General features: G+C 44.3%; 1 protein-coding gene, 1 long non-coding RNA gene and 4 other non-coding genes across 6 annotated transcripts in view; 2 read left to right on the top strand and 4 right to left on the bottom strand.

Annotated features, from left to right (window-relative positions):
- Window positions 1-1,765: 1,765 nt before the first annotated feature.
- On the bottom strand, window positions 1,766-14,662 carry LOC134430381 (uncharacterized). Its single transcript, XR_010030810.1, has 4 exons — window positions 14,545-14,662; window positions 10,701-10,793; window positions 7,040-7,178; window positions 1,766-1,863 (listed from the first exon to the last, which is right to left on the bottom strand). It is a non-coding gene; the product is annotated as an uncharacterized LOC134430381 (long non-coding RNA).
- TRNAR-ACG (transfer RNA arginine (anticodon ACG)) lies at window positions 4,719-4,791 on the top strand. The gene has a single exon. It is a non-coding gene; the product is annotated as a tRNA-Arg (tRNA).
- Window positions 8,351-8,441, bottom strand: TRNAY-GUA (transfer RNA tyrosine (anticodon GUA)). The gene is given in 2 exon segments: window positions 8,351-8,386; window positions 8,405-8,441. It is a non-coding gene; the product is annotated as a tRNA-Tyr (tRNA).
- Window positions 10,226-10,298, bottom strand: TRNAR-ACG (transfer RNA arginine (anticodon ACG)). Its single transcript has one exon. It is a non-coding gene; the product is annotated as a tRNA-Arg (tRNA).
- Window positions 10,545-10,636, top strand: TRNAY-GUA (transfer RNA tyrosine (anticodon GUA)). Its single transcript is given in 2 exon segments — window positions 10,545-10,581; window positions 10,601-10,636. It is a non-coding gene; the product is annotated as a tRNA-Tyr (tRNA).
- An 822-nt stretch (window positions 14,663-15,484) lies between the features above and the next one.
- Window positions 15,485-25,282, bottom strand: part of DNAJC5B (DnaJ heat shock protein family (Hsp40) member C5 beta) — a 33,516-nt gene continuing 23,718 nt past the window's right edge. The window contains exons 3-4 of the mRNA XM_063177999.1: window positions 21,148-21,322; window positions 15,485-15,579 (exon numbers count right to left, since the gene is read on the bottom strand). Of these exons, the coding sequence (XP_063034069.1) occupies window positions 15,485-15,579; window positions 21,148-21,322 (270 nt within the window). The remainder of the gene's footprint in view (window positions 15,580-21,147; window positions 21,323-25,282) is intronic.

Raw genomic sequence — 25,282 nt, 5'->3', positions numbered from 1 at the left:
GAAGCCTTCTCTGCATGTAACATCTCAGGTTGCATTCAGTGGGGTACTCCTGGTATGTCAGGTCTCACAACTAGTCCCTTGGGCACCTGAATGTGTCCAGACAAGATGCTTTATTCCCAGAACTGAAGCCATGCATTGTTCCCTTTCAGGGAAGTATTTCTCTTTAACAAGGCAGGTGTCATCCAGTCAGGCAGGAAAAAGGTGCCAATTCTCTCATCCTTTCTCTGGTGACTTGTTTACATGTTTCCATGTGAAATGTTTTTTATACCTGACCTCACAAGGTACATGGAGATGGAAATTGAAAAACAGAGCTTCTCAAGGAGCCAATGGGGAGAGCAGGAAACTCCACTTTTCTTCATCTTGGTGTTCTCAATTTTAGCCCTTCCCTCACTTTACAGCTTTCTTAGGGAAGCATGTCCAGCATGTGGGAGGCAGAAAGAGCCTCTGACCCAAGCCTGGTGTTGTCCCCACTCCTCCCTCCACCCCAAATGCTGTAGGAGCCATGCAGGAGGGCAGAAAAGTGCTGAACCTTTTCTTTCCAGTTTAGGGAGCAAACTGTGCTGCCAGCTGGCTAATGGGTATCTCTGCAAGGTCTCTGTGTGAGGCCACTTTGTAAGACTGGCAAGAGAATGTTTGAGGGAAGTGGAAGATGCAAAGGGAAAAAGACACAAGGGGATAAGGAAGGTGACTGCATGCATGCACAGCTGTAAGTCCTAGGCTCTTGTCTGCATTGAACAGGTCCTTTAAAGGTGATTTCTCATGCCCAGCACAATGCCTCCACCTCCTCTGCCACAGCATCCTGCTTCTCATCCTCGCCACATCAACCTTCATCTCCTTTATCCTCTCCCATGAAGGGGTGAACTGTCTGACCCTGTCCCTGAAAAGACGAGTCCCATCAACCAGGGAGCAGCCTCTGCTTGAGCAGGCAAGGACTGCTCCCCTTGCTTCTGTTCCCAGCACTAGCTTGAAGCAACACATCCCCTCCAAACCAAGGCTCACTAGGCTCACACACTTTGCTGTATTCTGGTTTTGCCCACCAGAATAATGACAGCAGGCAGGGCAGAGAAGACATGTTTACATTATTCCAGAAGGAAAAAAAAAAAAAAAAAAAGAGAGAAAAAGAAAATAGTGGCATTGAGATATCAAGCCAGTGCTTTTCCCATGACAGCACTCAGGCTTAGCATTGGAGCCAAGGTATTGTTAGCTGGCCAGGTAATGCTAAAGGAATGAAATCATTCTTGTTTTTGCCAAGAAGAAAGACCATCCTGTCTCTTGAATAGGGAAGAAGTAGGAAGAATTCTATACCAAATTAGTGAAATTCTCAGGACTAGAAGAATTTGGGGTTTTAGCACAAAAATTTTTAGAATGTGAGAAGTGCTTTGTTCCCCCACAAGGAAAAGTTTCTTGGTCAACACAGCCTGAGGTATGAAGTGTGGAGGAAAGTAGGTTGTCTGCTCCTTACTGTGTCAGGAGGGCCTGCAGCAAAATGCCTGGATATGAGGGAATAGCCACGCTGATTTAATCTTCAAAGCCAGTAAATGGAGCCTGGTTTTCTCTCATTTCCCCACCTACCTCTTTTATAAGTTTATCTCTCTTGGCAACTGAGTATATGTTTTTATTTTCTTTTTGTCTTAACCTGTCTTGCATTAAGTATGATTTCAGTGTAATTGGAGACTAATGACTTGTTCCTTGCCAAAGGATGTGGTAAAACTCCACGTAGACCTTGGGGCACCTTACCAGCACTCTGAGTTGTCAGCTTGTTCTCCATGATATCCAGAGCATTGTGAAGCAGATATCCACAGCATTGTGTGCAAACATCCACAGCAATGTCCCTTCCTTCAGCTGCAGCCCCCGTGCTCTCCCCTGGACAAGAGTCAGGCAAGGAGAAGTACGGAAGCATTTTAGAAATGTATTGCCCCTTCTCATTTCTAGCTCTTACATGTATTCACTCCCTTATTGGTCCACCAGCCTGATTTCCCAGCTCTGATTTCCAGCTTTCTTTAGGCATTTGGAGTGTTTGTTATGACCAAGGCTTTGTCTCAAACCATTTGTTTCGGCTGCAGCCCTCTCTATGGCTCAAGCAGGGCCCATCTCACAGGGTCCTGCTTTCAGAATTGCCAGACACCAATTGCAGCTGTTTTGGAATGCAGGACATGCTGCATTAGGCAAAATGGAGCAGCCTTGTTTGCTCAGAGAAATTCTGTTGGAACGACATGGAAAACCATGAGACTGCCCTTCTCTAACATCATTCTCCATCCCATCACTGCAGGAGGGGTAGCATCCCTGGGATCTCTGAGCTCATGGAAGCCCTCTATCCTGCCTGGCCTGGGCGTGCAGTGGATCATCTCTCTGGCTGCCAACTGCAGGAATAGGTGTGAGTCCAAGATGCCCGAGTAGAAAAAGGCAACACCTCCACCCCTGCAAACTCTTGTTTGCAATTACACCCTTCCTGTTGTTATACACCCACCACCCATTTGTACACACTCACCCCCATTCATTCACTTTGTGGTTTTCCTGGTTAATTCAGGGGAAAATAAAACACATTTGCAAGAGAGAAACTATTTGCAAGTCTTTTCTTATGAAGGATATGCTCCTTCCAGTTTATCACCCTAGCACTAGCCTGCACTAGCCTGAGGCAGTCTGGAAGAATTTGACCTCATCTTCACTACCCACCTTACTTGCACCTCCCAAAGTAAAGTGAGAAAGGACAAAAATGAAGAGACATTGGACTGAATAACAGGTCTGAAGTGAGCTGTCTGTGGACATAGACAGTGGCTCTACCTCTCACCTACTGAATACACTCCCCACTTCACTCCTTGCTCCCACTCCATGCTCTTTTCTTCATTAGCTCAGCACAACCCTCCTCCTCCAGGCTGCAGTTTGGCAAGCTTCTGCAAGAGGCTGAGCTGCCCTGGCCAGCAGGATAGAGCAGTCTGGGCTTCTCACACAAGGTCTGGTCCCCTCATTAGCCTCATCTGAGCTGATTCACTTCACTGACCATTGGAAAATTACCCACTTTGTTGGATTGTCATGGTGACTCAGGTGCCTGGAGTGCCCACACACAACTATAGCTAGATCAAAGCAAGCTCTATACTTCAGAGCAGTGGAGAACAGGGGAGCAGAAGTGGGACCTCTTTACTTTGGACTAAAGAGCTGCCAGACTGGCTCATCCACCTTTAAAACTTCATCCTCAACTTCCTTATTGTTATCCAGAACATAATTAATACCTTCAGTATCCCAGAAGATAATCCATTACTTGAAGGAGCACTCACAAGCAAGTTAAGCCAAAAGCCATCACTTATCACAGTAGTCAGGCAAAATCACTGCTGCCAGGAAGGTACAGTAGCAGTGCATGTTCAAATAGGGTTGTGGTAATTAACATCTGACTCCAACAGCTCCCAGCATTTTCTGTGGCAGCAGGTTGCATGAATCCCATCCTGCTTCTAAGGAATGGGAAAAAATGCCATTCATGCTCTTTCCCAAGCTCCCTAATGTACAACACTGGTTATCTGTTTTGGTTTGGTTTTTATTGGCCTAATAAAACTAAGGCTGAATATGCAGAGCTTTTTTCCCAGTATCCTGGCTCTCTCTGGTACAAACCTGTTCATAAAAGCCTGAATGGACAACTGTCATGCCAGAACTCAAACATCAAACAAAGGCTACCATGGGAAAGAAGCTGGCAGCTCACTGACATCAAGTTATTATCAGTAGGGGATCAACACATTTGACTGCCACAAGGTAAGCAAAGGGCTCAGAAAAGCAGGCAGCAAGTGTCAACCAGAGGTCCTGAAGCTGAATCCAAAATGTCATAAATCGCCGTCTCTTCTTGGAAAAGCAAAATCTATTTTGCATATGATCGATGAGTAAAAGCTGGAAAACAAGTTCTGTGACCTCGTGGCCTTTGTGGAGCATATCAAGTGACCAAGACCACACAGCCACCTCTGTGAAGCACCAATGTGATGCTCTGTAGGAATTCAGAGGCAAAGCCTGTTCAGACAGTTCAAAGAGCATCACCTCTGGCAGCTGAGCTGCAGGAAAAATTTATGGGGTAGAGACCAAGAGTACAGGGCAGGAACCAACATGTGGCCGTGAGTCAGGTGTGTTGTAACAGGAGAGGTACTGATGTGACAGCGGCGTGAGGGCTGCCTGGAAGATGGGGTGCTGGTGCTGGCTGCCTTCAGAGATGCCCTTATCCCTCGGGGCAGATCAGCTCTGTGTCAGTCCCAGCCCTCTAGGCTCTGTCTGTCTGACCTAGGGTCCTTCCCAGAGGCAGGACCATGGGTGGAGTGAAGGCTGGTCTGCTACAGAGCTATGGAGGCAGCATATTCCTGCTCCTCCCACCAGCTGGGATTCCTCCTCCTGACACCAGGGGAACAGGCAGGCTCTGCGGGCCCAAATGGCTGCTGGGGGCAGGCAGACAACAAGGGCATGACACAATTGCCAGAATTTGGGAATTGGATGACATTATGATGTTTTTCCTGCTTTCCTTTGAGCATAGATATTGTAGCAGGTGATGCAATGGGGCTTATTCTCAGCTTGCACTTTCAAAGTTTCTCCTCACAGTGAATCAATATCAGGTACGGAGCTTGGACACGGCTATTGGGATTTCCACTGTGCAGCCTCTGCATTTTGATGGTGCTGGGCATCAGAAGAGGCGTCCCCCTGTGTCCCTTTGAGAGATTATAGCACCACCCTCATGTAAAAACAGAAACAGCTGGGGGCCAGTGGCGCAATGGATAACGCGTCTGACTACGGATCAGAAGATTGTAGGTTCGACTCCTACCTGGCTCGTTCTTTTCAGTTTTACATTCTTGGTCGCCCTCCTAACCCCGGTCTTACCCTAGCTTCCCATACACCTCCTCTCTGCATAAGTGGAGGGAAAACGGCAAAACTTGAGTAATTAAAAACAAACCAAAACAATCTCAACAACCAAGCAGTTCAAAAGCTGGAGATGTGATTTTGTATTCATTTACTTTGATACCCACACATCCTGCTCATTCTGCTTGGGAATTTTTGATTGGGTCAACTCCACCTCCAAACAGACTTATTTTTGAAAAGATAATTTATTACATGGAACTTTCCCAACCCCAATGGGAACTTTCAATATTTACATCTATTCCCAGCATCTTCCAGTTTTCCACTGTCACACTCCAGCCTGGCTGACCCTGGCAGATGCTCATTTATCCATTTATCCATGCTCATTCCTCCTGCTGAAACGGGGCAGAGGAATGTGCCAAGGAGATAAAAATAATGTCTAAGTGCCCAGGATGTGAGCTGGGAGAGCTGCTGATAGCTGGGTAACCCTGAAATCCCACTTAGATCAGGCGAAGACTACCTAAGGGAGTGCTCTTGTACTTAAGGTACAAAAAGAAGTATGTGTTTACAATATTCAAAATACATACACTGACAAAGAGCTCCTCAATAAAGGAATAATAAAGTTTCAAGTACTAACAAAATCAGGAAAGTGCTCTCTTATTTCCAGTGGTTTCCTACCTTTGCAATCAGCAGAACATCTTCTCTATGTGTGTGCCACATATCTCAAACTGCATCCATCAGGAAGTACCTTGTTACGGAGGAACATTTTCACCAACTCTCCTTTGAAGTCCTTCAGGCAGACTGAAACTTTTTACCCTCATACTCCTATGAGATTTATTATGTTTTCCCTTTCTCCAGTAAAAGTGACAACTTTTGTTTGAAATACAAACAAACCTTTTCCTACAAGACAGGTCCTGAAAATTTCCTTTCTGTAGCAGCAGGTGTCCCCCCTGTACCCATCAGGCTATTTAAAATCCCCTCATCCCTTGATTGCCTGAAGTGCCCTACTCTGGTAACCAACCCAGTGTATCAGAGTGAAATGTTGTATGATTGGGGTTCTTATAATCTCTGGCATCTTCCATTATTAAGTGATAGGAAAGATTGAATAGACTGTACACACAGAGCTCATTATAGGCCCTTGCTGGAGACCAGATACAAAAATATTTATACACTTGCAGGTGACTGTCAGTATTAACTTGCACCTAAATAAGTATCTCACAAGTTACACTATTAAGCAAGCACTGAATAGTTTGCTACTGTAGTGAAAAGCATTTAGTACCTTTAGATCCATGAGCGTGTCCTAGAAGAATGGGAAGCTGAGCCAAACAGTCTCATGAATGTAACAGGCTGTAGCTCAAGAGACAGAATAGGTGCTTAGCATAAAGGAAGTTCTGAGACCAGGACATTTTGTGAGGGTTTTTGGTTTTGTTCTTTTTCTTTCCTGGCTTTCATTATCCCTCAGGAGTATTACACTCTTACACAGAAATGCATGTCAATACTTTCTGAGTTGGTGGGAGAGAAAAAAATATCTTAGAGGTGGAGACAGAGGGAGAAAGGAGATGATCCCTTTTCTTGAAGAAAGTATGTGTGTACTTTTATTTTGGAAGCGATCCTTTAGAAGTGAAAAGAGTTGCCACTGAATCAGTGAAAAGGAACAAAGGAGTTTAGAGACGTATATACAGGAAGGGGTGAATCTTGGGAAGAAAATAAATCTCTGGCCCTAAATAGAGTCTGTCCCACACCAGGGAACTGCACAGGGATGTGCTTTTGGACTGTGCATTCAGATTTGACTGCTAGTGAGTATGAAGTTGTGGGGATAACAGACAGCTAAGGAAATAGACGTGTTTCCTCAATTTGTGCTCACTGAGATGCCTCTGCTCCCTAAAAGGCAAGTTTTCATGCCTGGGTTCCTCATGGGACAGCTCCTGAGAGGGATACACTGCACCATGCTGGAGAAGAAGGGAAGAAAAGGTTGTTATTGGTGTCTGTGTGCATGTCCACACACATGCACAAAAGCACAGTAATTAATGAAGGGGTATCTGGGGCCAGGGATGTAAAGCACAAAGAGAAGCAGCGTGCAGGTCTGACTCTTCCTGAGCTTCACAAATCTGTTTCCCTGCTGATAATCTTGCTGGTACTATATTCCCACAGAGAGTGGGTCCTCCTTGCTCTCATATCTGAAATCTACCCCAGAGAAACACTCCCACTCAGAGAGAAGACTCACCCAGGCTTCTGTTGAAGGAGAAAACTTCACTTCCATTCTCCCCCTGCTATGCAGACAGATTTGGACACTTTCAGACACGTTTACTCTCTCCAAGCCAGGAGCTGCTGCCAAGCATGTTTTTCTGCACCCCACGTAGCACCTGCAATGGAAAAGAAGACTTGAAGGAAAAAGGAACAATAGAACACAGGAGAGAAAAAAGCAGAGTATGAGTGCTGGCTTTCTTATTAACTATGTCCAAAGCAAGCCCCTGTCTGTCTGCATTAAACCCCTTCTGTGTAAGGACCTCTATGACTCCTCTCCCTCTGCTCCTCATTCTGCTGGAACATCCCATGTCACCCTTTTTGGCACATCCAAAGGACCAAACATCACATCTGTCACCCTAAGTCAGGAGACAGTGGAGGACTTTCACCCACTCCTATCAGCTGGGGTGCTCACAGCCCTGCTTTGTAAGAATTATCTGGCACCACAGAAAGCCCAATCAGGACAGATTGTTTGGCATCACATAAAGCAACATGCAACATGAGGAGAGACTGTCCAGAGTGGAACACAAAGGATCACCAGGGGAAAGAAGACCTAACAAAACTAGCTAAGACTGAACTAAGTTATTTTATTAATTATTTTTGGCTTCATATACAAGCATCCTAAATAGATATTATTAAACTGAGATGGAATCTCATTAAGTCATTCATATAAGTATCTCAGAGGTGGGTGCCATGACTCTTTTCAGCCAGACTCTTTTCAGCAGTGCCCAGTGACAGGACAAGGAGCAATGTCCATAAACTAAAATTCCAGCTCCATGAAGAGAAATTCCAGCTCAACATGAGGGAGAGCTTCCTTACACTGAGGGTGGCAGAGCACTGGAACAGGCTATTGAGGGAGGTAATGGACTCTCCTTCTCTGGAGACATTCCTGTGGATGCATTCCTGTGTAAACTGCTCTAGGTGACTCTACCTCAGCAGGGGGGGATCTCCAGAGGTCCGTCCAATCCTAACAATTCTGTGGTTATGATAATATATTATTTATTAAATCTCATTAAATAATAATTAATAATAGTTTTAGCAAACATAATAATAAATAATATTTTTATGGAAAACAACAAAGCACTTCCAAAAGCATCGCTGCAAGACGTATATCAGTATTTACTGCAGGGCTGCTATTTCTTTGCAGTGTTTTCTCTTTTTTGCTTCCCCTCAGGAGAGAATAAAAAGAGGTGAATTGCTTGAATCACACGTGTTTGTAAACGGCTCTAGGAGAGCCTTCCTGAGCGGGAGTGTAGCCGTGCTCCGGTCTCAGAAAAGAAAATTCACTGTCTCCTTCGAGCCGGAATCGAACCAGCGACCTAAGGATTCCCGAGGGGGGCGGCCTCTACAGTCCTCCGCTCTACCAGCTGAGCTATCGAAGGGACACAGCCGCAGCCCCCCAGCGGCCGCACAAGGCACCGCCCAGCCCCGCCCCGTGCACAGTTCTGCGCATGCTCCCGGCAGCCTCGGCCCTCACGGGGGCGAGAGGCGGGAAGCGGGTTCGGTGACTGGGCCGCGGCCGGAGCTGGGTGTAGGGGTCAGCTAATGGCGTAATGGCGCCACGAACTCTCCACTTCTAACTACGAATGTGGAGAGTGGAGGTTGGACTCTGCCTGGGCCGTGTGGTTTTTTGCACAGCCGTGCGTCGAGAAGCAAAAGCAGGGCCCTTCACAGCAACACACACGCATCACTTCCAGGTGTTGGCAGCACTCATGAGCTACCACAGTTATTTATTCATATTCCTGTGAACCACTTCTTCTGGGACATGTGAATCCACACGCTGCTTTGTCCAGTTCTGTGGGATTCAGCACAGGAAAGCCATGGAGCGAGTCCAGAGGAGGGACACCAAGTGATCAGAGGGTAGAAGCAACTCTCCTGCAAAGTCAGGCTGAGAGAATTTTGGTCGTTCAGCCTGGAGATGGCTCCCAGGAGACCTCAGACCACCTTCCAGTACCTAAAGGGGTTCCAGCAGAGCTGGAAAGGACTTTTTCCATGGGCATGTAGTAACAGGACAAGGAGTAATGGCTTTGAACTGAAAGAGGGTGGGCTCAGACTGGATAGAAGGAAAAATTTTTTTACAGCAGGTTTCATGAAAACACTGGAAGAGGTTGCCTGGAAAGGTGGCGAATGTCCCCTCCCTGAAAACATCCAAGGTCTGGGGCTCTCAGCAACCTGATTGAGCTGAAGATAGCTAGTGCCCCTGCTCATTGTGGAAGCAGGTAACCTTTAAAGGACCCTTGCAACCCAAACCATTCTGTGATTTGATAACTGGCTACTCTGAAGCTATGGTGTGCTCTTCAGTCTAAACATTGGGAATGCCTTCTTTGCCTCTCCTGCTTGCAAGCTCTTCTTCATACACTGCATAGCCTTCATGTAAATGAAAAATGTTTGGGTTTTGTTGCAAAATCACACACTTTTCATGCAACTGCACAACACGGATCTTCTTGCACTTCTGAAGACTAAGGGATAATTAGAATGTAAACAACATTCCTGATCACAGCAGGGTTGCTTGCTGCCTCCAGAGACCTCCTGGTTGTTTTCTTTGATGTCACCTGTGGCAGAAACCACAGAATGTCAGGCCAATGTGGAGTACACTGCTCTGCTCCTCTCCCAGGGCCAGGTTTCTCCCCCATGTAATGTAATGGTGTGTTAATTGGGGTAATTTGAAAAAAAAAAAAAGAGAAAAATTTAAGCCTACAGTGGTGTTTTGCTTTGGAAAACACAGGCAGACAAATGGGGTTAAATCACAGAATTTTAAGGGTTGGAAGGGACCTTACAGATCATTTGGTCCTTACCTGCCTGTCAGGGACAGGGACGCCTCTCACCAAGACACACTTGCCTTGTTCAGGCTTTATCAGGCCTTGCTCAAGGCCTGATCCTGATCGTGAACACTGCCAGAGCTGGGAGCCCCACAGCCTCCCTGGGAAACCTACTGCAGTGCCTCACCAGCCTGACAGCAGAGAATTTCTTCCTGATCTCTAATCTAAATTTCCCCTCTCATTTTGTACCTGTTGCTCCTTGTCCTGTCACTTCCGTTCCTGACGAAGTCAGGATGATGAGATCAGATAGAAAAAGAAAAGAGAAATCTAAGAAGCCACGATGATGAGATCAGAATGAAAACCATAGCCCCCTCAACGCGCGATGACGGCTAGGAAAAAAAACAACGCGAGCCAGGCAGGAGTCGAACCTACAATCTTCTGATCCGTAGTCAGACGCGTTATCCATTGCGCCACTGGCCCCACACGGACTTGCGCGTTTCCCGCCCTTATCTAGAGTCGAGAGCAGGGGCGCCGGGCGTCCCCCGCACCTCCGGGCACCCCTCACGGCCCGGGGCCCGCCCCGCCCTTGTGACAGGGGGAGCTCCCGGCGTTCCCGCCCTGCCCCGCGACCGGCCATCGGGCACGCCGGAAGACTCTGCGTGCTGCGCATGCGTGGGGCGGGCCGGCTACGGTCTTGGTGCGCGGCGGCGGCGTGACTGGCAGGTCCCTTCGATAGCTCAGCTGGTAGAGCGGAGGACTGTAGCGGTCTACGCCCCACGGGAATCCTTAGGTCGCTGGTTCGATTCCGGCTCGAAGGAGACGCCAAACTTTTTGTTTTCCCCCTTCCATCCAAAGATCCATCTTTAGCAATTGTCTCTTTACCTTTTTGCAGATACAGTTGCTTTTCTAGAAGAGTTCCAGCCGCATCGTAAACCGAGCCTGTGCGCTGTGTCTCACTCTCAGGAGCGACTGTTCCTACGGAAGCAGAGAATGCAGAGCCTAATGCAGAACTGCCAACACTCCTGAATTTCCAAAGGAAAACGACATGTGTGCTCATACTCCAACGTGCCACAAAGCAAGTCAGTGCAGGAGGATACCGGCTGAGATCCCTTTGTCTCATCGCAGTTAATTAGGATGTTGAAATTCTGAAGGTCATTTTTCCAAGTCTCCTCTCTTCCAAATGTCTAGACACTGTTTTTACAGCATAAGGCTGTATCTGTACATGCTGCCACAAAATGAATACATTTTCTTATCCAGCCAAATGAAGTGTTCAAGTCTAGGCTGGACAGGACACATCCCTGCCCATGGCTGGGGGTTGGAACTGAATGATATTTAAGGCCCTTTCCTACCCAACCCATTCTAAGATTAGCATGTACTGACTCTCTCCTTTAGCTGAAAATTGTGTGTCATTACTGGGTCTATCTGTTATAGGAGTCAGCTACCACACCTACAAGTTGTCTTGTCTTACTGCCTTCCCAACCTGGGATGGGTGAAACCGGCACGAAGGACTGAGCCCTCTTGTACAAAACCCTCTACCTATTCATCTCTCCAAGTGAAAGGAGAAGCCAGATGTGATGAGGGAGCTGACTTCAGTTTGTGGAGGGAAGGAAGGGGGTTATGGTCATCTGTGGTCTTTCTCCCTGGTTCATAACAGCACACTCTTTTCTACAGGAAATTCTAACATAGGAAAAAAATCAATAATTTTAACTGCACTCAGTTTAGCGTTCTTCTTCAATTCTTTTTAGTGATTTTATTTTACAAAGACGCAGAGATACAATTCTTTTTGACTGAAATCATATCGGTATTCATTCTTATACAAGGTAGGCAATCAAACTAAGTGACATGCAATTATGTTTGAAGTTTTTTGTATTAAGCATTGTGGCTTATCCCACAAACTTGTTGTGGAGAGTAAAAGTGCACAAACTGCCTAAATAACTAGTTACATGGTGGTGCACCTAAATTGTCTATGCTGCCTCTTCTGTTTGGTGTTTTGAGTGAATCTGGGTATGTGATAATATCTAAGCACACAAAGGAACAGATCTCTGGGGATACATACAGCCACAACAGCGGCCCCTTGTCCATTTTTCAAATGCTTGGGCTTTTGTGGTCACGGAGGCTGGATACCAACCTAGTGACAAATATTCCTGTCTTGTACCATGCCCAGATATTCTGGCATTCTGTGCTGGCTCTTGAACAGATGCAGAGTGTGCTGCTGGATGTCTCAGGATGTCTGCTGCTGTCCTCAGCAGCACCATGGTTCCCCCCTCTGCACACACCTTTTGCTGGGCGAAATTGTTCCATATGGGCACTGATTCCTGTGAAACTACTGTGTTACATCACTTTGTCACACTGATGATTTCTCTTACAAGCATTCTGCATTAAGTAAAGAATTTAAAACGTGAGGCCATGGGTCTGTCTGCTTTGCATGGGCGGGCACATCTGCTGCAATCCAAGAGCTAGTTCCTCTTCGGGGAACCCTGAGCTGCCATTTGACACTTGCCAAGGAGCAAAGCCATAACTTGGGCCAGCTGTCTCAACAGCTTCTCTAGCTCTTACTGGAATGAAGTTGTTGGTGGTGTGGCAAGGTAAAGGGAGTGCTACAATTCATACATACAACTTTTATTAGTCATTATCATTAGAATGATTGACAGCCAAGGTAGATTTAAATACATGGAAGTTTATATATAAATAAATGTTGCAAAACAGAGAAAAAAATTGAGAATCTGTACATTTTGAGAAGATTTCTGGGTGTGCAACTGAACTGTACACAAAAGCAGATAATGCTAGCATGTGTTCATGTTAGGAACTTTTCTGAAAAGCAAACAAAGGAGTAAAATCACATTGAAGAGGTAAGTCCTGAAATCCTTTATCATTCTATCTTCACATGTCCTCAGAATACTAATCTTCACATCAATGAGAGACACAAATGCTCTGTTACTTTAAAAACTAAGTTACCCATTTGAAATTAAACCATGAGTTCAGACACTCAGATCTTTAAGCTGCAGGTCCTGGACAACTCCCTCAGAGGCTTGGTCACTGATTTCTTCTAAGATTTTTTGCTAACTGACATGCTAACAAATGCGTTGTGGCTCTTCTGTTCAGAACCCTGTGTCTGTAAAACATGCAGCAGCTTGTCCATCTTTGCTTCACACTGTGAGATCCAGCCATAAATCTTTCCCAAGAAAAGACTCTTATTTAGAAAGTGTAAATAAGAACCACATGACTTGTGGTACATCTCAAGACCATGGAGAAAATTTCCTTGGTTTTGGTGAACTTTGGGTCTGGCCCTATAGACCCATCAGAGATGTTGGATGTGAAAAAATTCCCCAATTGCTTTTGCTATTATGGGATTTACTTCTTCCTCCCTGGCTTTAGGCCTGCTCTGTAGCTGTTGTTGAAATCAAGGGTGCAATTCCCAATGACTTCCATGGGAAAAGTAGGATGGATTTCACATGGGAAAGGATTCCACGTATAAAACATGGCTTTACACCGGACTTTTCTCCCAGTGTCTCTTTCAGCTCTCTGCTGGAAATAGTCACTAGGTAACATTTAGACATTTTCACACTAAATTTCTCTACCAGACAGTGAAACTTAGCAAATTACTTCACCTGCAGATTTGTTATGTACTATGTGCTCTCCCTACTCCTTCATTGGGGATAACAATGTCCCCAGAGTGTTTGTCCTATGCTAGAACAAACACTCTGGAAAGGGGAGAAAGGCAAAAGAGGAGCGCCAGTCTCTGGGCTCTGCCCATCTCACAGCACCCCAGTGCTGTCTGCTCGGCTGCCACTGGAAAGACAAGCCTCTGGGGTCATGTCTCCTCAGTGGCAGGATGGTGGCATCTGCCCCCTCCCCTGGCACCGCTGGGTTGGATGGGCACATCCTCAGTGGGCAGGTAGGATGGTGGTCTGGAATTACGTACACACGAGTGGTTTCCAAAACCATTGCAACTGAGGGCAGAGGAGCCTGTGGGTAGGAGGGAAACGAGTGCCTGTGCACTCTGGCCATGTCAGCATCTTCCCTCTTTTCTGAAGCAGAAAAACAGGGCCATTTGTGAAGGCAATGTGCATGTTGGCATGCAGTGCCTGCATCCAGAGAACAGATATGTAACTTGAACAGGAAGTAATGGTCTTGAAAATATCCTTGTGTTATGGAACTTTTAAAGAAACACTGAAAGTAGTATGTCTTGACTTTGGACTTACAGCTGGTTCTATAAAACACATTCTTTTCCCAATATATTTAGCTGAATGACATTTGATGTCAAAGGCGAGAATAGAAGGAAGATAATAATGTTTCACAACTGCAGGATCCAATTTCAAGCAAGGGAACAACAGTTTCAGCTTGTTATATATTCACATGTCTGTATAATTTAGTGGAACACTGTGACCCCCCCTTTAGACCACAGCATGCAAAAATAGCAAATACGCAAAACTGACAATGATTAATGTAAAATGATCAATAAGAAGAAATTCTACTGCCTCAGGCTTAAACTACTACGTCAAATCAGTGAAGTGCTAAGCTTAAGATTTAAGAGGTATTCCTTTAGCTCTTACAAATTAGTGGCCTAAGATCTTCATGCTCCCTTTAGCCATGGCCACATGTATGTCCACTCATTTGTGCAGTGGTGCACCTGAACACACACCTTATTCCTGCCTCTTTATTTAAAATCATGCCATGTGCTCTTAAAGCCCCTGTGCCTGGTGCAGAAGGGAGGTTTCAGTCTTACCCCAATGAGCTGCTGAGGAGGACGGTCACTCCTTTGCTGCTTGTTTCCCTGCCAAGTCCTTGGTGCTCCCACAGCCCCAGTGCCTGTGCTGGCGTGGTGGCTCCCAGCCCAGTGCCAGCAGGGCAGCAGGGCCACGAGCCAAGGGCACGGCGCAGGGAGCCAGCTGGCAGAACGCTGTTGGCTGGGAACCAAAAGGAGGAGCTTTGCCACAGGCCCCTGGGAGGAGGAGAGAGGCTCTGGGACAGCCCAGGGTTTGTCTCATGGGTTTGCAGCTTTTGCTGGGGAAGACAACAGAGCCTATGTGTGCTTCTGGATGAGGCTCCTGGATTTGGAGTGACCTGCACTGTAACAACCATCAGAAAAATCTCTTAGCACTTTGTCTTGGTTCAGGATTTATAATTACCAGAGCTGGGTCCCAGCAAGCCACTAGCTGCCCTCCAAAGAGCACTTCTTCTCTGGGAAGGACAGCGCCGTCTGTCTTGCTAGCAACTTTCTCTCTGAGATCTGCTAAAGAGCACTTCTGGGGCTCCCTCACAGGAATGCTTCCCATCCAGCAAAACTGCTGCATCCAGGGAAGGTTCCTGTGGCAGGGAGGTACAGCCAGCGTGTCCATAAAGGGACTCAGGACTGTGTCTGGGAGGTGAAACTACAGATGCAGGCAGGGAGAAGACCAGCTATCTCAAAGGGAATATTATTAGAGGGAAAGACAATTTGAAGCTGTGAGAGACCAGCATGCTCTGTACAGGCCGTGGGTATCTCCATACACCGTGCAGGTATCGACCTGTTGGAAGTAGCATAGAGCAAGATTCTGCCTTGGTAGGAAATTACTCTCATGTTACTTTTTATTAGCTTAAAAACTATGAACACAGGCTGCAGGACTTATCTCATGTTTTTCTCACTGTGAGACTCAGTGAGAAGTCCAGCAGGTCCCTGGCCTGCCCTAGGACTCAGTGTGGTAGCTCCGGTGGCTGTCCCCAATCAGTTGTGTCTTCTCAGTGACGTTAGTCGGCTGAAGCGTAATAGGAGTTTCTCCATCTAAATTGGAGAGGAATACAAAGATTACTTTAAGAACCCTTCACTTGATACCAAAGTCAGATTTCTTGTTAGCACCACAACATTTCATTTGCTCTTCTGGTTACGGCTTAATTTGGTTTCACAGACAGCTGTGTGGGTACCAACAAGGTGACATTGCCCACACCAAGCCTACAAATGTTCTTCCTCATACAATGGCAGGTTTCTGGGTGTTGCTGCTGCTGTTAGACTGGACATTTGCTCTGCCTGGTGCTTTGCAGAGCTTGCAGGCTAAAGGTTCCTGCCTGTTCTAATAGCAAGTGCTTGTTCCTACAAATGGCAGAATATAATCAGAGCTGTTGTGAGTCAGCGAGCACTAACCTTTATAGTGTTTGTGAAAATGGGACAGAAATGAGTCTTGAAGAAGGCAGAGTTAACAGTAAAGAAGGAGGAGGGTTAAAAGGAAAAAATATGTGAGCAGTAATAATAATACACTTGAGAGGAGAGAAATCATATCTATCCTGAAAGACAGCTAGTTAAATAAAAATGTTAAATTGAATTTGAAGTCTTATGTAATGTATATGCAATAGGAGTCTAGGAATTACTATTTTAATGAATTTGGAACTGCCAAAACTTCATATTATCACTCTATAAATCCCTACTGCTGTGTACTTTCTCACTCTGTGCAATTTTGTGTTTGCTTTTCCAATATATCTATAAAATTCATTTGTTGTAGAGTGGAGGAAAGTAGAAGTGAAGTCTTTACAGAGTTCCTTGATGGCTACTGTGTTCCATCTGATAAAGAACAAGGTTTAGTAAGTGCAGTAAGCCAGCTTCTTCTGGGCCTTTTTCCAACCCACATGTTTTTTGGAGGGAGGGAAGTACTCAAGTCTCAGAGACTGACTTTTACAAGTTCAGCCATCTTAGTGAAATGTTTCATGTATGAAAACTTTGGACTGTCTATATCCTGATACTAACAGAGTCTTCGCAGTAATCGAATACAAATTATTACTTTTTTTGCCAAATGACCAACTGTTCAGGGAAAAAAATCTCATCTGACATTTCCTTCTGTTTACATGACAGTTGATGGGATGAATCATGGGCAAAAGATGTAATGTACAGGAGTAACTTAACCCAGAGCAGGAATCTAATTGCATGCCATACGGCTTCCACTCAGTGGGGGTAGAACAACTTTGACTCTGTCAAGGTGAGAGGCAAGAATGATTAAATGCCAAGCAGCTTCTCTGTATGGGCAATTCCATATTTAGACACAAGGTCAAAGACAGACGTGTTTCATAACTTCTAAAACTATATGAGTAATTAATGCTTTGAGCTCAGCTCAGGCTCATATTAGTTTGGCAGTTCCAATCCATTTTTAAGCTGCTGTGTGTTTTCTAGATTTCTGAGCAGCATTCTCTCCCGCCCACTTCTGCCTCCAAGTTGTTCATTTTCGGGATTGTTGATGAGAAGATTGTTGATGGAGGGCAGAGATTAGCAGTTCATTTTGCTGTGATACCCAGGTGTGCAACAGGAGAGCAGGACCCACTGCAAATCTGTCGCGTTGCCTCCAGCCAATCTGCAGACAGCTCTTAGCTGACACCCTCACCAAGCATTTTGCTGCTTGCACCCTTCTAAGACTTATTATAGGGTTTTTTAGCAGAACAGGGACCCATAGAATAATAAACTGTACAAATATAGTCTGCTAATGGCAAGCTGCAGAATGGAGGTGAGGCAGAATTCACAGTTTAAACTGCCTTCTATAGATAGCTCCTGCTCACTGTTCGCCTACATTTGTATCATATGGAGTGTGGAGGAGACAATGAAGTGATAAAAACTTTTTGCTTCTGAGTTGGGAAAGTATTTTTTCTACTCAGGTTCTTTTATTCTTGTCCTTTTTTTTCTCTCCCAGAATTCATTTTCTGTAAAATAAAAGTTGGTCTAGAAATGCCTTGCTTTGTTCTTACAACGATAACCGAACAGGAGAGAACAGACCTGCCAAACTGCTTTGAGTGCATCATTACAGCCTGAAGTACAAAGGCAATCCAAATTCCAATGTCACCTCCTCCGGGAACACAAAAGTTAACAAAAATTTTACCATCAACTTCAGTGGAAGCAAAATCTGTCAACCTGCCCCATGTGTGTGGGAAAGTGTTGAAGTGTTGCACGTGTCTGTGCTGCAGGCAAGCGAGTGATACTTCCCTCTGCCAGTGCATTTTGACAGGTTACCTGTAACATCATGGCAGGATACCACAGATTACCTTATTTTGCACCTTTCTAATGTCATGTTTGATCTGAAACACCAAAAAATGTCATCTTTAAAATGTAATAGCCCAAACATAACATTTAATTTTTGGTTTTCTGCTCTGTATTAGGTCAGAGTCTTCTGGTTCAAATCAATAATTATGAGGAGAAATCCTTGTAAGCTAAGTATGTGCCAGAGCTTGCAAGCCCCTAATTTCCTTTAGTTCTGATGGTCATCTTACCCCTGGAAATACATGCTGTAAAACGAGGCTCTCAAGGGAGACCTTGAACTATCTGGGCACTAAATCTAGTGACATTTATTTGACTTAACCCTTCTTCTAGGGGAATATAAATGCCCCTAGAAATTCTCTTTTTCTAGAGAAATAGCAAATCAACAGAATTGAAGCCTTTGGCATGATTATGTTGATTTCAGTGGCAACTCACTTTGCTCTTACATTTTAGGGAATGGATCGCTGAACCTTTGGCCTCACACCTCTTTCTTTTTCAATAATAATTATGTTTTATGGTATGTTCGTTTGATGAATGAAATCAACCGTGTAAAACCTTAATTTTGTTATTGAGAGTTGTGAGGAACTGAAAAATTATTATAGTCATGCCAGCTTGACATGGCAGTTTGACATTTTAGTTGAGGTCTAAATCTCAACTCCTCTGGGCAGTGCAGCCAGCAGCAGGGAGCTCCCACTGAGCACAACTGCTAAGGGCTCAGTCTCAGAGCTTTGTAGCATCAGGAATTTTGATGCTTTATCAATGATGCATTCCTCAGGAAACAATGGCTGATTAAAAAATATTTGGATAGTTTTAGTGGGGCCTTAGCTTGAAAAATCTATGTTTGACCTCAGTGAGAAGTTCTGGTTAGCAATACTGTAGATGCTGGGGACAGCAGGAAGCAGAGAAATTAATTACTGGCTGGAATGCTCATTCTGTGCTCAGAGGGCATGCAAAGAACTTGGATCCTAATAGAATCTCCTCTTCCAAAATTAAATCTGCTGCACAAGTGATTCTGAATTACACAGTTTGTTTCTGAATTACATACAGGAACATTTCTATTATTTACCTAAAGGAAGGCATGAGTATTAATTTCTATGGCTTAACATTCAAAAAAGCACAGTCTTTGCTATTCTAAAAGTCAGCTGTGTCTTTCTGGCCAGTATTCCTGAAGTTGGGATGACAAAGGAAGAAGGAAGAGAGGAAGCACACTTTGATCTGGTTGTCATTCTTTTTTTTTCCTAAATGCATAGCCTGTTTTCCTTTCAGCTGCAGGAAAGATGCTCATGTTACTCTTTGTCATAAAGATTTTATTTTATTCCTTATATGTTGATCTCTTTTAAAATAAAGAGAATTCTGCTTTACTGAGACTTGCTGGTTTTGATTAGGAGGAAAATGTAGCCAGACTGAAGAGGAGGGTAGGAAAGGTATAAAAATCTAGTTTCCTTCAGACCCTACCTATGTCTTCCAAATATGTAAAACATGAAATTCCATATTATGTTATTTTTTCAGACTAGTACTTTGCTAAGCATTTAAAATTAATTTTTAATTTGGTCTCAGTGGGACTTGGTGGGAGTAAAGGGATGTCAAGGGGGCCTAAAATTAAAGCACACCAATACCTTCTGGTACCTGTGCCAGAAGGAAAGAGCACTGGGGAATTTTGTTCTGGATTTTTAGGGAGAATTAAAATGAATATAAACCAAATTAAAAATAAACAAATTAAGAAAACAGGCAGAAATTAAGCATTCTGATTCTTCAAAAGTCCATCCTTCTACTTTAGACTTGGCTTTGGTATCAGAGACTCATGAAGAGCAAGACTCACTTTAGATTTGCGCTGTTCTGGTGCCTAATGTAAAGTTTATTAGTTTTGTCTCAAGGTATTGTGGTTATAAAGTTTTCACAAGTAGTTTTTATTGCCTTTGCAGAGACTGATTAAGTATGATCAGTTTTTAAGCTGACTGTGTTTACCTTGATATGCCTCAAGGCAAAATCAGCTTAAAAACACCACCACACATTGGCATAGCGGTTATAAAAATAGCATTTGTTTCAACCACTACAAGTGTTTTGTTACATATTTATGGAAGGGTAAATTTGTGTGAAAAGTTGGGGGGAAAAAAATTCTTACTGCTATGGGAACATGACATTTGCAATCTGGCAGTGCTATTTTAAGCATAATAAACATAAGAATATAACAGTATAAGATCTTCTATAACAATGAAAGAGAAAATGAGTGAGCTGACTTAGGTCCTTCCTCATAAAAAACCCATAATCTTAATCATAGTTTATATACATTTGCAACTGAAAAGTGTCTTCGGTCCTTCCCTGGTACCTTGGGTTCTTATTGCTGGAGCACCTGTACGTATCTATCCAGTTTGAGATGTTTCTGCTTCCCCTGAATGTGAAGACAAAACTGCCCCTCTTTGGCATACTGGGACAGGACTCTTTGTTCAGAGCATGCATCCCATACTAGTGCCAAATTAGGAAATCACCTCCATCATCCCTTGGCATAGCCAAAACCTGAACGTGCAGCTGGGGGAATGCAGCAAAGGCAAAAAAAAGAGGCTGACCTGCTGTGGAGGTCATTCTGCTGCCACAGGCCCATGTTCCTGGCTCCTAAATTCCCTGTTCCTCTTGCCCCTAAGTTAGCACTTGCCTGCTCCACCATGAAGTACACCAGAGAATTAAATGGGCCAGGAACTACAGACATTTTTGAGAGGATTAGTTTACACCTGGATTTTATCCAAGGCCTGAATAAGGTAGAATTGCTACTGCAGAAGAAAGCGAGAAGCTTAGGGGCTGTATGGGAGAGGGACAGGATCATGGTACCTCCCATGCATGCTCTCCTGGGTTACTGTACAACCTTACTGTTGGAAACTTGGCATATTTTCTTGAAGCCTTCCCTTGAATGGGTACAATATCCACCACAAGCAGGGATAAATTTTATACAACTAAAGTCTGAATGACAGCTTATTCAGGTCAATCAGATGTGACAGACACCAGTCCAGCTGAGCCTAATGTAGGAATATAGGATCTAGGATATGAAGGAACGTGGGCATGGAGGCTAGAGGGTGAACATTATCTCTTAAAAAGAGCCCTAAGATATTTATTTTGTAAGTGTCTCATAAGAGATACAGGAGATGTTTAGTTGTAAGTGCCGTAAGTTTGGTTTTGCATTAATGCATAATTTGGGAGGTTCACTGTGTTGTGGTCTTTGCTAGAGTGAATTGGCACATCTCCACTGAAGTCTGGAAGCAGCCTCAGCATTGTGAGCAGAACATCTGGACTACAGGCTTTAAAGGTTGTTTTGAACAGCTTTGCCACACAGTAAGCCCCTACAATACACACCTCTTTCCATGTCGTTCTTAATTTGCTCTTCCAAATCTTCTGGAGACACACAGAACTCCTGCTGTTCCCCCTCGGGTGCCTTTGGTTTGCATTTTCCACAGCAGCAGTTGAAGCAGCAGCAGAGGCAGCAGCAGAGGTAGCAGCCAGTCAGCAAACCACAGACTGCAAACAGGCCCTGGGTTAAACACAGCAGGATGAAAGTCCTGTGAGCAGTGACCTTCCCCAAACTTGTGGCTGTCTCTTACAGCTGAAGGCAGAACTCTGGTTCCTAAGTGCTTGGCACTCAGAGGAGTCCACCTGTTGTCCCTGTGCCTGAACAAGGGCCAGGTCTTCCAAATCCCTTCTCACCCACAACCTCCTATTTGTCACTAAGGACCAAATCCACAAAGAAGACACCAACCAACAGGCCCCCACACGCTCAAGGTTTCAAAGTCTGCTGTTCTGCTGATGGCCCTCAGAAAAACTCTCCAGGCAGTATGCAAAACCCTACCCACCTTAACATGACTCATTTCCATCTTTAAAATGACTCATTTGCCCAAGATCATTTTTGCAAACACTTATTTACTGGCAAGCTCTTGTCAATAACAAAGCTGAGAGAAAAAGAAGCAAAGACCCAGATGCATCCCACATAATTTTGGCCACTGAAATAAGGCATCCAGTTTAGGACTGGATGTGGCTGCTATGGACTCCCCACACAGTCAAAGAGAAGTTAAAAGCCCTTCCAGGGGAAGGTTCAGCCATAAGAGTATGTGAATTGCCCATTATGGGTGCCTCTCTCTCGCCCCATTAGCTTGTGCAGGACCACACAGGTGACACCTCCTAAGTTATAGTCCTCAGACTATGGATCCTTGATCTGGGGACTCAGGTAGCAAGAAGTTCCCACCTTTGATCGCTCTTGTCTGCATGGCACAAAGCATAGAGGATTCAGGAGACCCAACACAATTGCCTGGGGCCAAGACCAGAGATCTTGGAAAGAGTCAAGAGCCAGAAAATTTATATTTACAGAGCTTTCTTCCTTCGGATGAAGTCAGTGCCTGGGTTCACAGCACAGCTCCCCAGATGTTCAAGTGTGTGCTGCATCGCAGCAATGGACATGTAGGAGGGGAGCTTTTAGGCTGGCATTGCCAGGCTGTGCTCCATGGGGATGTGACAGCAGCCTGGCTCCTGACCTAGGGTGGATCCAGGACTACATGGAGATGTTTGTGACACAGAAGAAATCTCCATGGACACCTCTTCATGGACATAATGGTATAAGAGCAAAGGAAAACAAGTGACATTCCTGGAAAGCAAATCAGAGCTGATATGTAGAAATAAATGGAAAGAGAGTAGATTTAGATTAGGTATTTGGGAGGAATTCTTCATTGTGAGGGTGATGAGGCAGTGGAACAGGTTGTCCTGAGGAGTTATGAGTGCCCCATTGCTGGAGGCGTTGAAGACCAGGTTGAATCAATCTCTGAGCTACCTGCTCTAGTGGGGGGTCTCTCTGCACATGGCAGGGGCTTGGAACTGGATGATCTTTAGGGTCCCTTCCAAACCAAACCATTCCATGATTCTCTGAAGGTGTGGGTAAAAGCAGCACAGCTTTGTGGTACCAACTATATATGGATTGGAGGTACAGCCTGGCTTTAGCATGACAGTTTTCCAGTCTGCCAAGTATTTGTTGTGTTCCTAAGACAATATGCTGCTTGAGGAAGAAAGTAAGCACAAATGTCAGGATATTGTCAAACTCAGACAATGGAGCTATGCAAATAAAATTATGTATGCATGTCTGAGCTAACATTAGTGGGGGCTGGCTGGGGCATCTTTGAAGGTAATAAGACTATTTATATGCCTAATATTAATATGAGCATGTATCTAGAGTGAGCAAGGTGCTTTTAATGAAAAGGACTCAGACTTTTTGTCATAAAATGCATTCCTTCTAATGGACACCTGAAACAGTGCCATAATTCCCAGAATAACTTATCTGACTGTTTATCATTTATGCCATAATGAAGAATAAATCACCACAATGTATAGAATGAAAAAAAAAAAATGGAAGTGCGTAGAGGGGAAAACACATTGAGTTTATTCATGATACCTTTAATGTTTCAACATTTCTTGTGCTTATATTATCATAGTTGTTAAATCAAAAATCAGATTATATATGTTATCAATGAACTGTCTTCATGGTAGAGGGTGAATTGGTTTTTGCTAAAACAGTTAAACAAACAGCCTCTATGCCTGCCAGTGGAGAAGCAATTTGAGCTCCCATTACCCATGTCTTTATATTCCCAGTTTAATATGCCTGCTAAAAAGTCTAGCACTCTCAAAAAGAAGAGTAATTTTCATTTTTCATTCCTCCTTTCATTTGAGTTTCTTTACTGCTAATGATAAACTCCTTGCAACTGTCAGATTTTCCCACTATGACTGTGCTGAGGAGAGGAATGTGTGCAGTCAATGAGGAAGATAACAAGCCAAGGCTGTGCTCCCTACTGTCCTCCACCAGGATGGAGGAAATCAGGAGTCCAGAGGTCATCTGCAGATGATGCCTCAGACTCACCTAGTATTATGATGACCAATATAAAAATTTCAAATTGATCCAGCATTTGTGCATGAGTTAAAAACAAATGAGAAATACTAAGAGCTCGTCTTGCAAATAAAAAAAAATTAAAAAACCCACAACCAAACTAACTAACAAAACCACTTGGTGGCCCCTTTATGCTTTGGGGGTGAGTGGCAAGATTTTGGGTTGGGGGAGGCACAGAGAGACTATCTGTGATAATCCTCAAATGACTCTGTATACATATTTTAAATTGTTTTGTGAAAAATTCTTGAAAACCAGGAAGCAGTGATTACTTTGCTCTTCATGTCTTGTCTCACCTCTGGGATACAGCTTGCTTGAAGCAATCCTCACATTTCTCCTTAATTGTTAGGGACTTATGAGCTTCTCTCTACTCCCCACTGCTCTCTTTATGAGTCAAAGCCACAGTGGTTATTTCTGTACCTGATTTTATGACCCCAGAGGATTTTATACTCCATAAAATCTCCATTAAAGATCACCAAATAAAAGAAAAATAGAAGTTAAAAAAAAAAGAAACAGTGAAGGAAATCTTTTTTTCCAAAAAATAAAGGAGTCCACACTGTTGCCCTCTCAGTGCTGAGACCACCTAACTATGACAAAGAGGCAGAAGGAGAGGGTGGGCAGCAAAGACAGGAGGGAATGATCCATCAGGAGATGACAGCAGCTACGGTGGGGCGTCCAGCCTGCAGCAGGAGGCAGCTACAGCAGCTGCAAGCAGGCAGCCTCCAACCAGCCTCTGAGGGGCAGCACCTTTGCAAGTTTGATTTAAACACCAGTACTTTATTCATTGGTTTCATGCACTGTTCTGCTTTTGAGCAGCTTCTGCCTCATCCTGATCCAGAAGTCAAATTATGGCCTCTCAGACCCCCAAAGGGCCCAAGTGACTTCCCAGCTTAAAAGGGGAATGTGGGGCATTGCAGCACTGGCCTGTTCCTTGCTGAACAGAGAATTCTGTGTTCCACAGTTCTCAGATAAAAACTGTCATCACATTGCTTCAAGCAGCACAGATCATCTTCCTGGCTATTCTGTCACAGCCCAGCAGAGAGCTTTCCTAGGCTGCTGTGGCTGGAGACAGGTGGGATGGAAACTGCATGGATTTTGCACATTTGCAATTCTGTGTGTTGCATATCTGTAACATTTCAGTATTTGCAGAAACACTTGAATTTGATATATGCAAACATCAGAGGACACCAGTGTGATAAGGGAACAAATGAACCCAACTCCTTCATGAGTGGAACAGCCCATTTTGTGTTTTTTCTTGAGCAATATGCAGGGTTTTGTTGCATCATTCTCTTCCTGTTCTACTCTCTTCTTCCATTCCATTCTTCTAACCTTTTTTTTGAGTTCCTTTCTCTCACTCCATCACCAAGGCACATATATCATGCCATAATCATAGTGTTATGTATTATTATTGCTTACTTACATTGTGTGCTAAATATAGCAAAAAAGCTAAATTTGTACCTTAATAATTAATTAATTAGTTGTCACATAAATGGGACTTCTTGTGCTTGAATAATGAGTCATTTTTATTTAGTCATTACAGAAAAGAAAGTCAAAATTAACCTGGAGCACTAG

Source organism: Melospiza melodia, chromosome 1 (genome assembly GCF_035770615.1).
Source record: "Melospiza melodia melodia isolate bMelMel2 chromosome 1, bMelMel2.pri, whole genome shotgun sequence".
NCBI lineage: Eukaryota > Metazoa > Chordata > Aves > Passeriformes > Passerellidae > Melospiza > Melospiza melodia.
The sequence above is the reverse complement of the archived record's forward strand: the minus strand, read 5'-3'. Positions and strand labels throughout refer to the sequence as shown.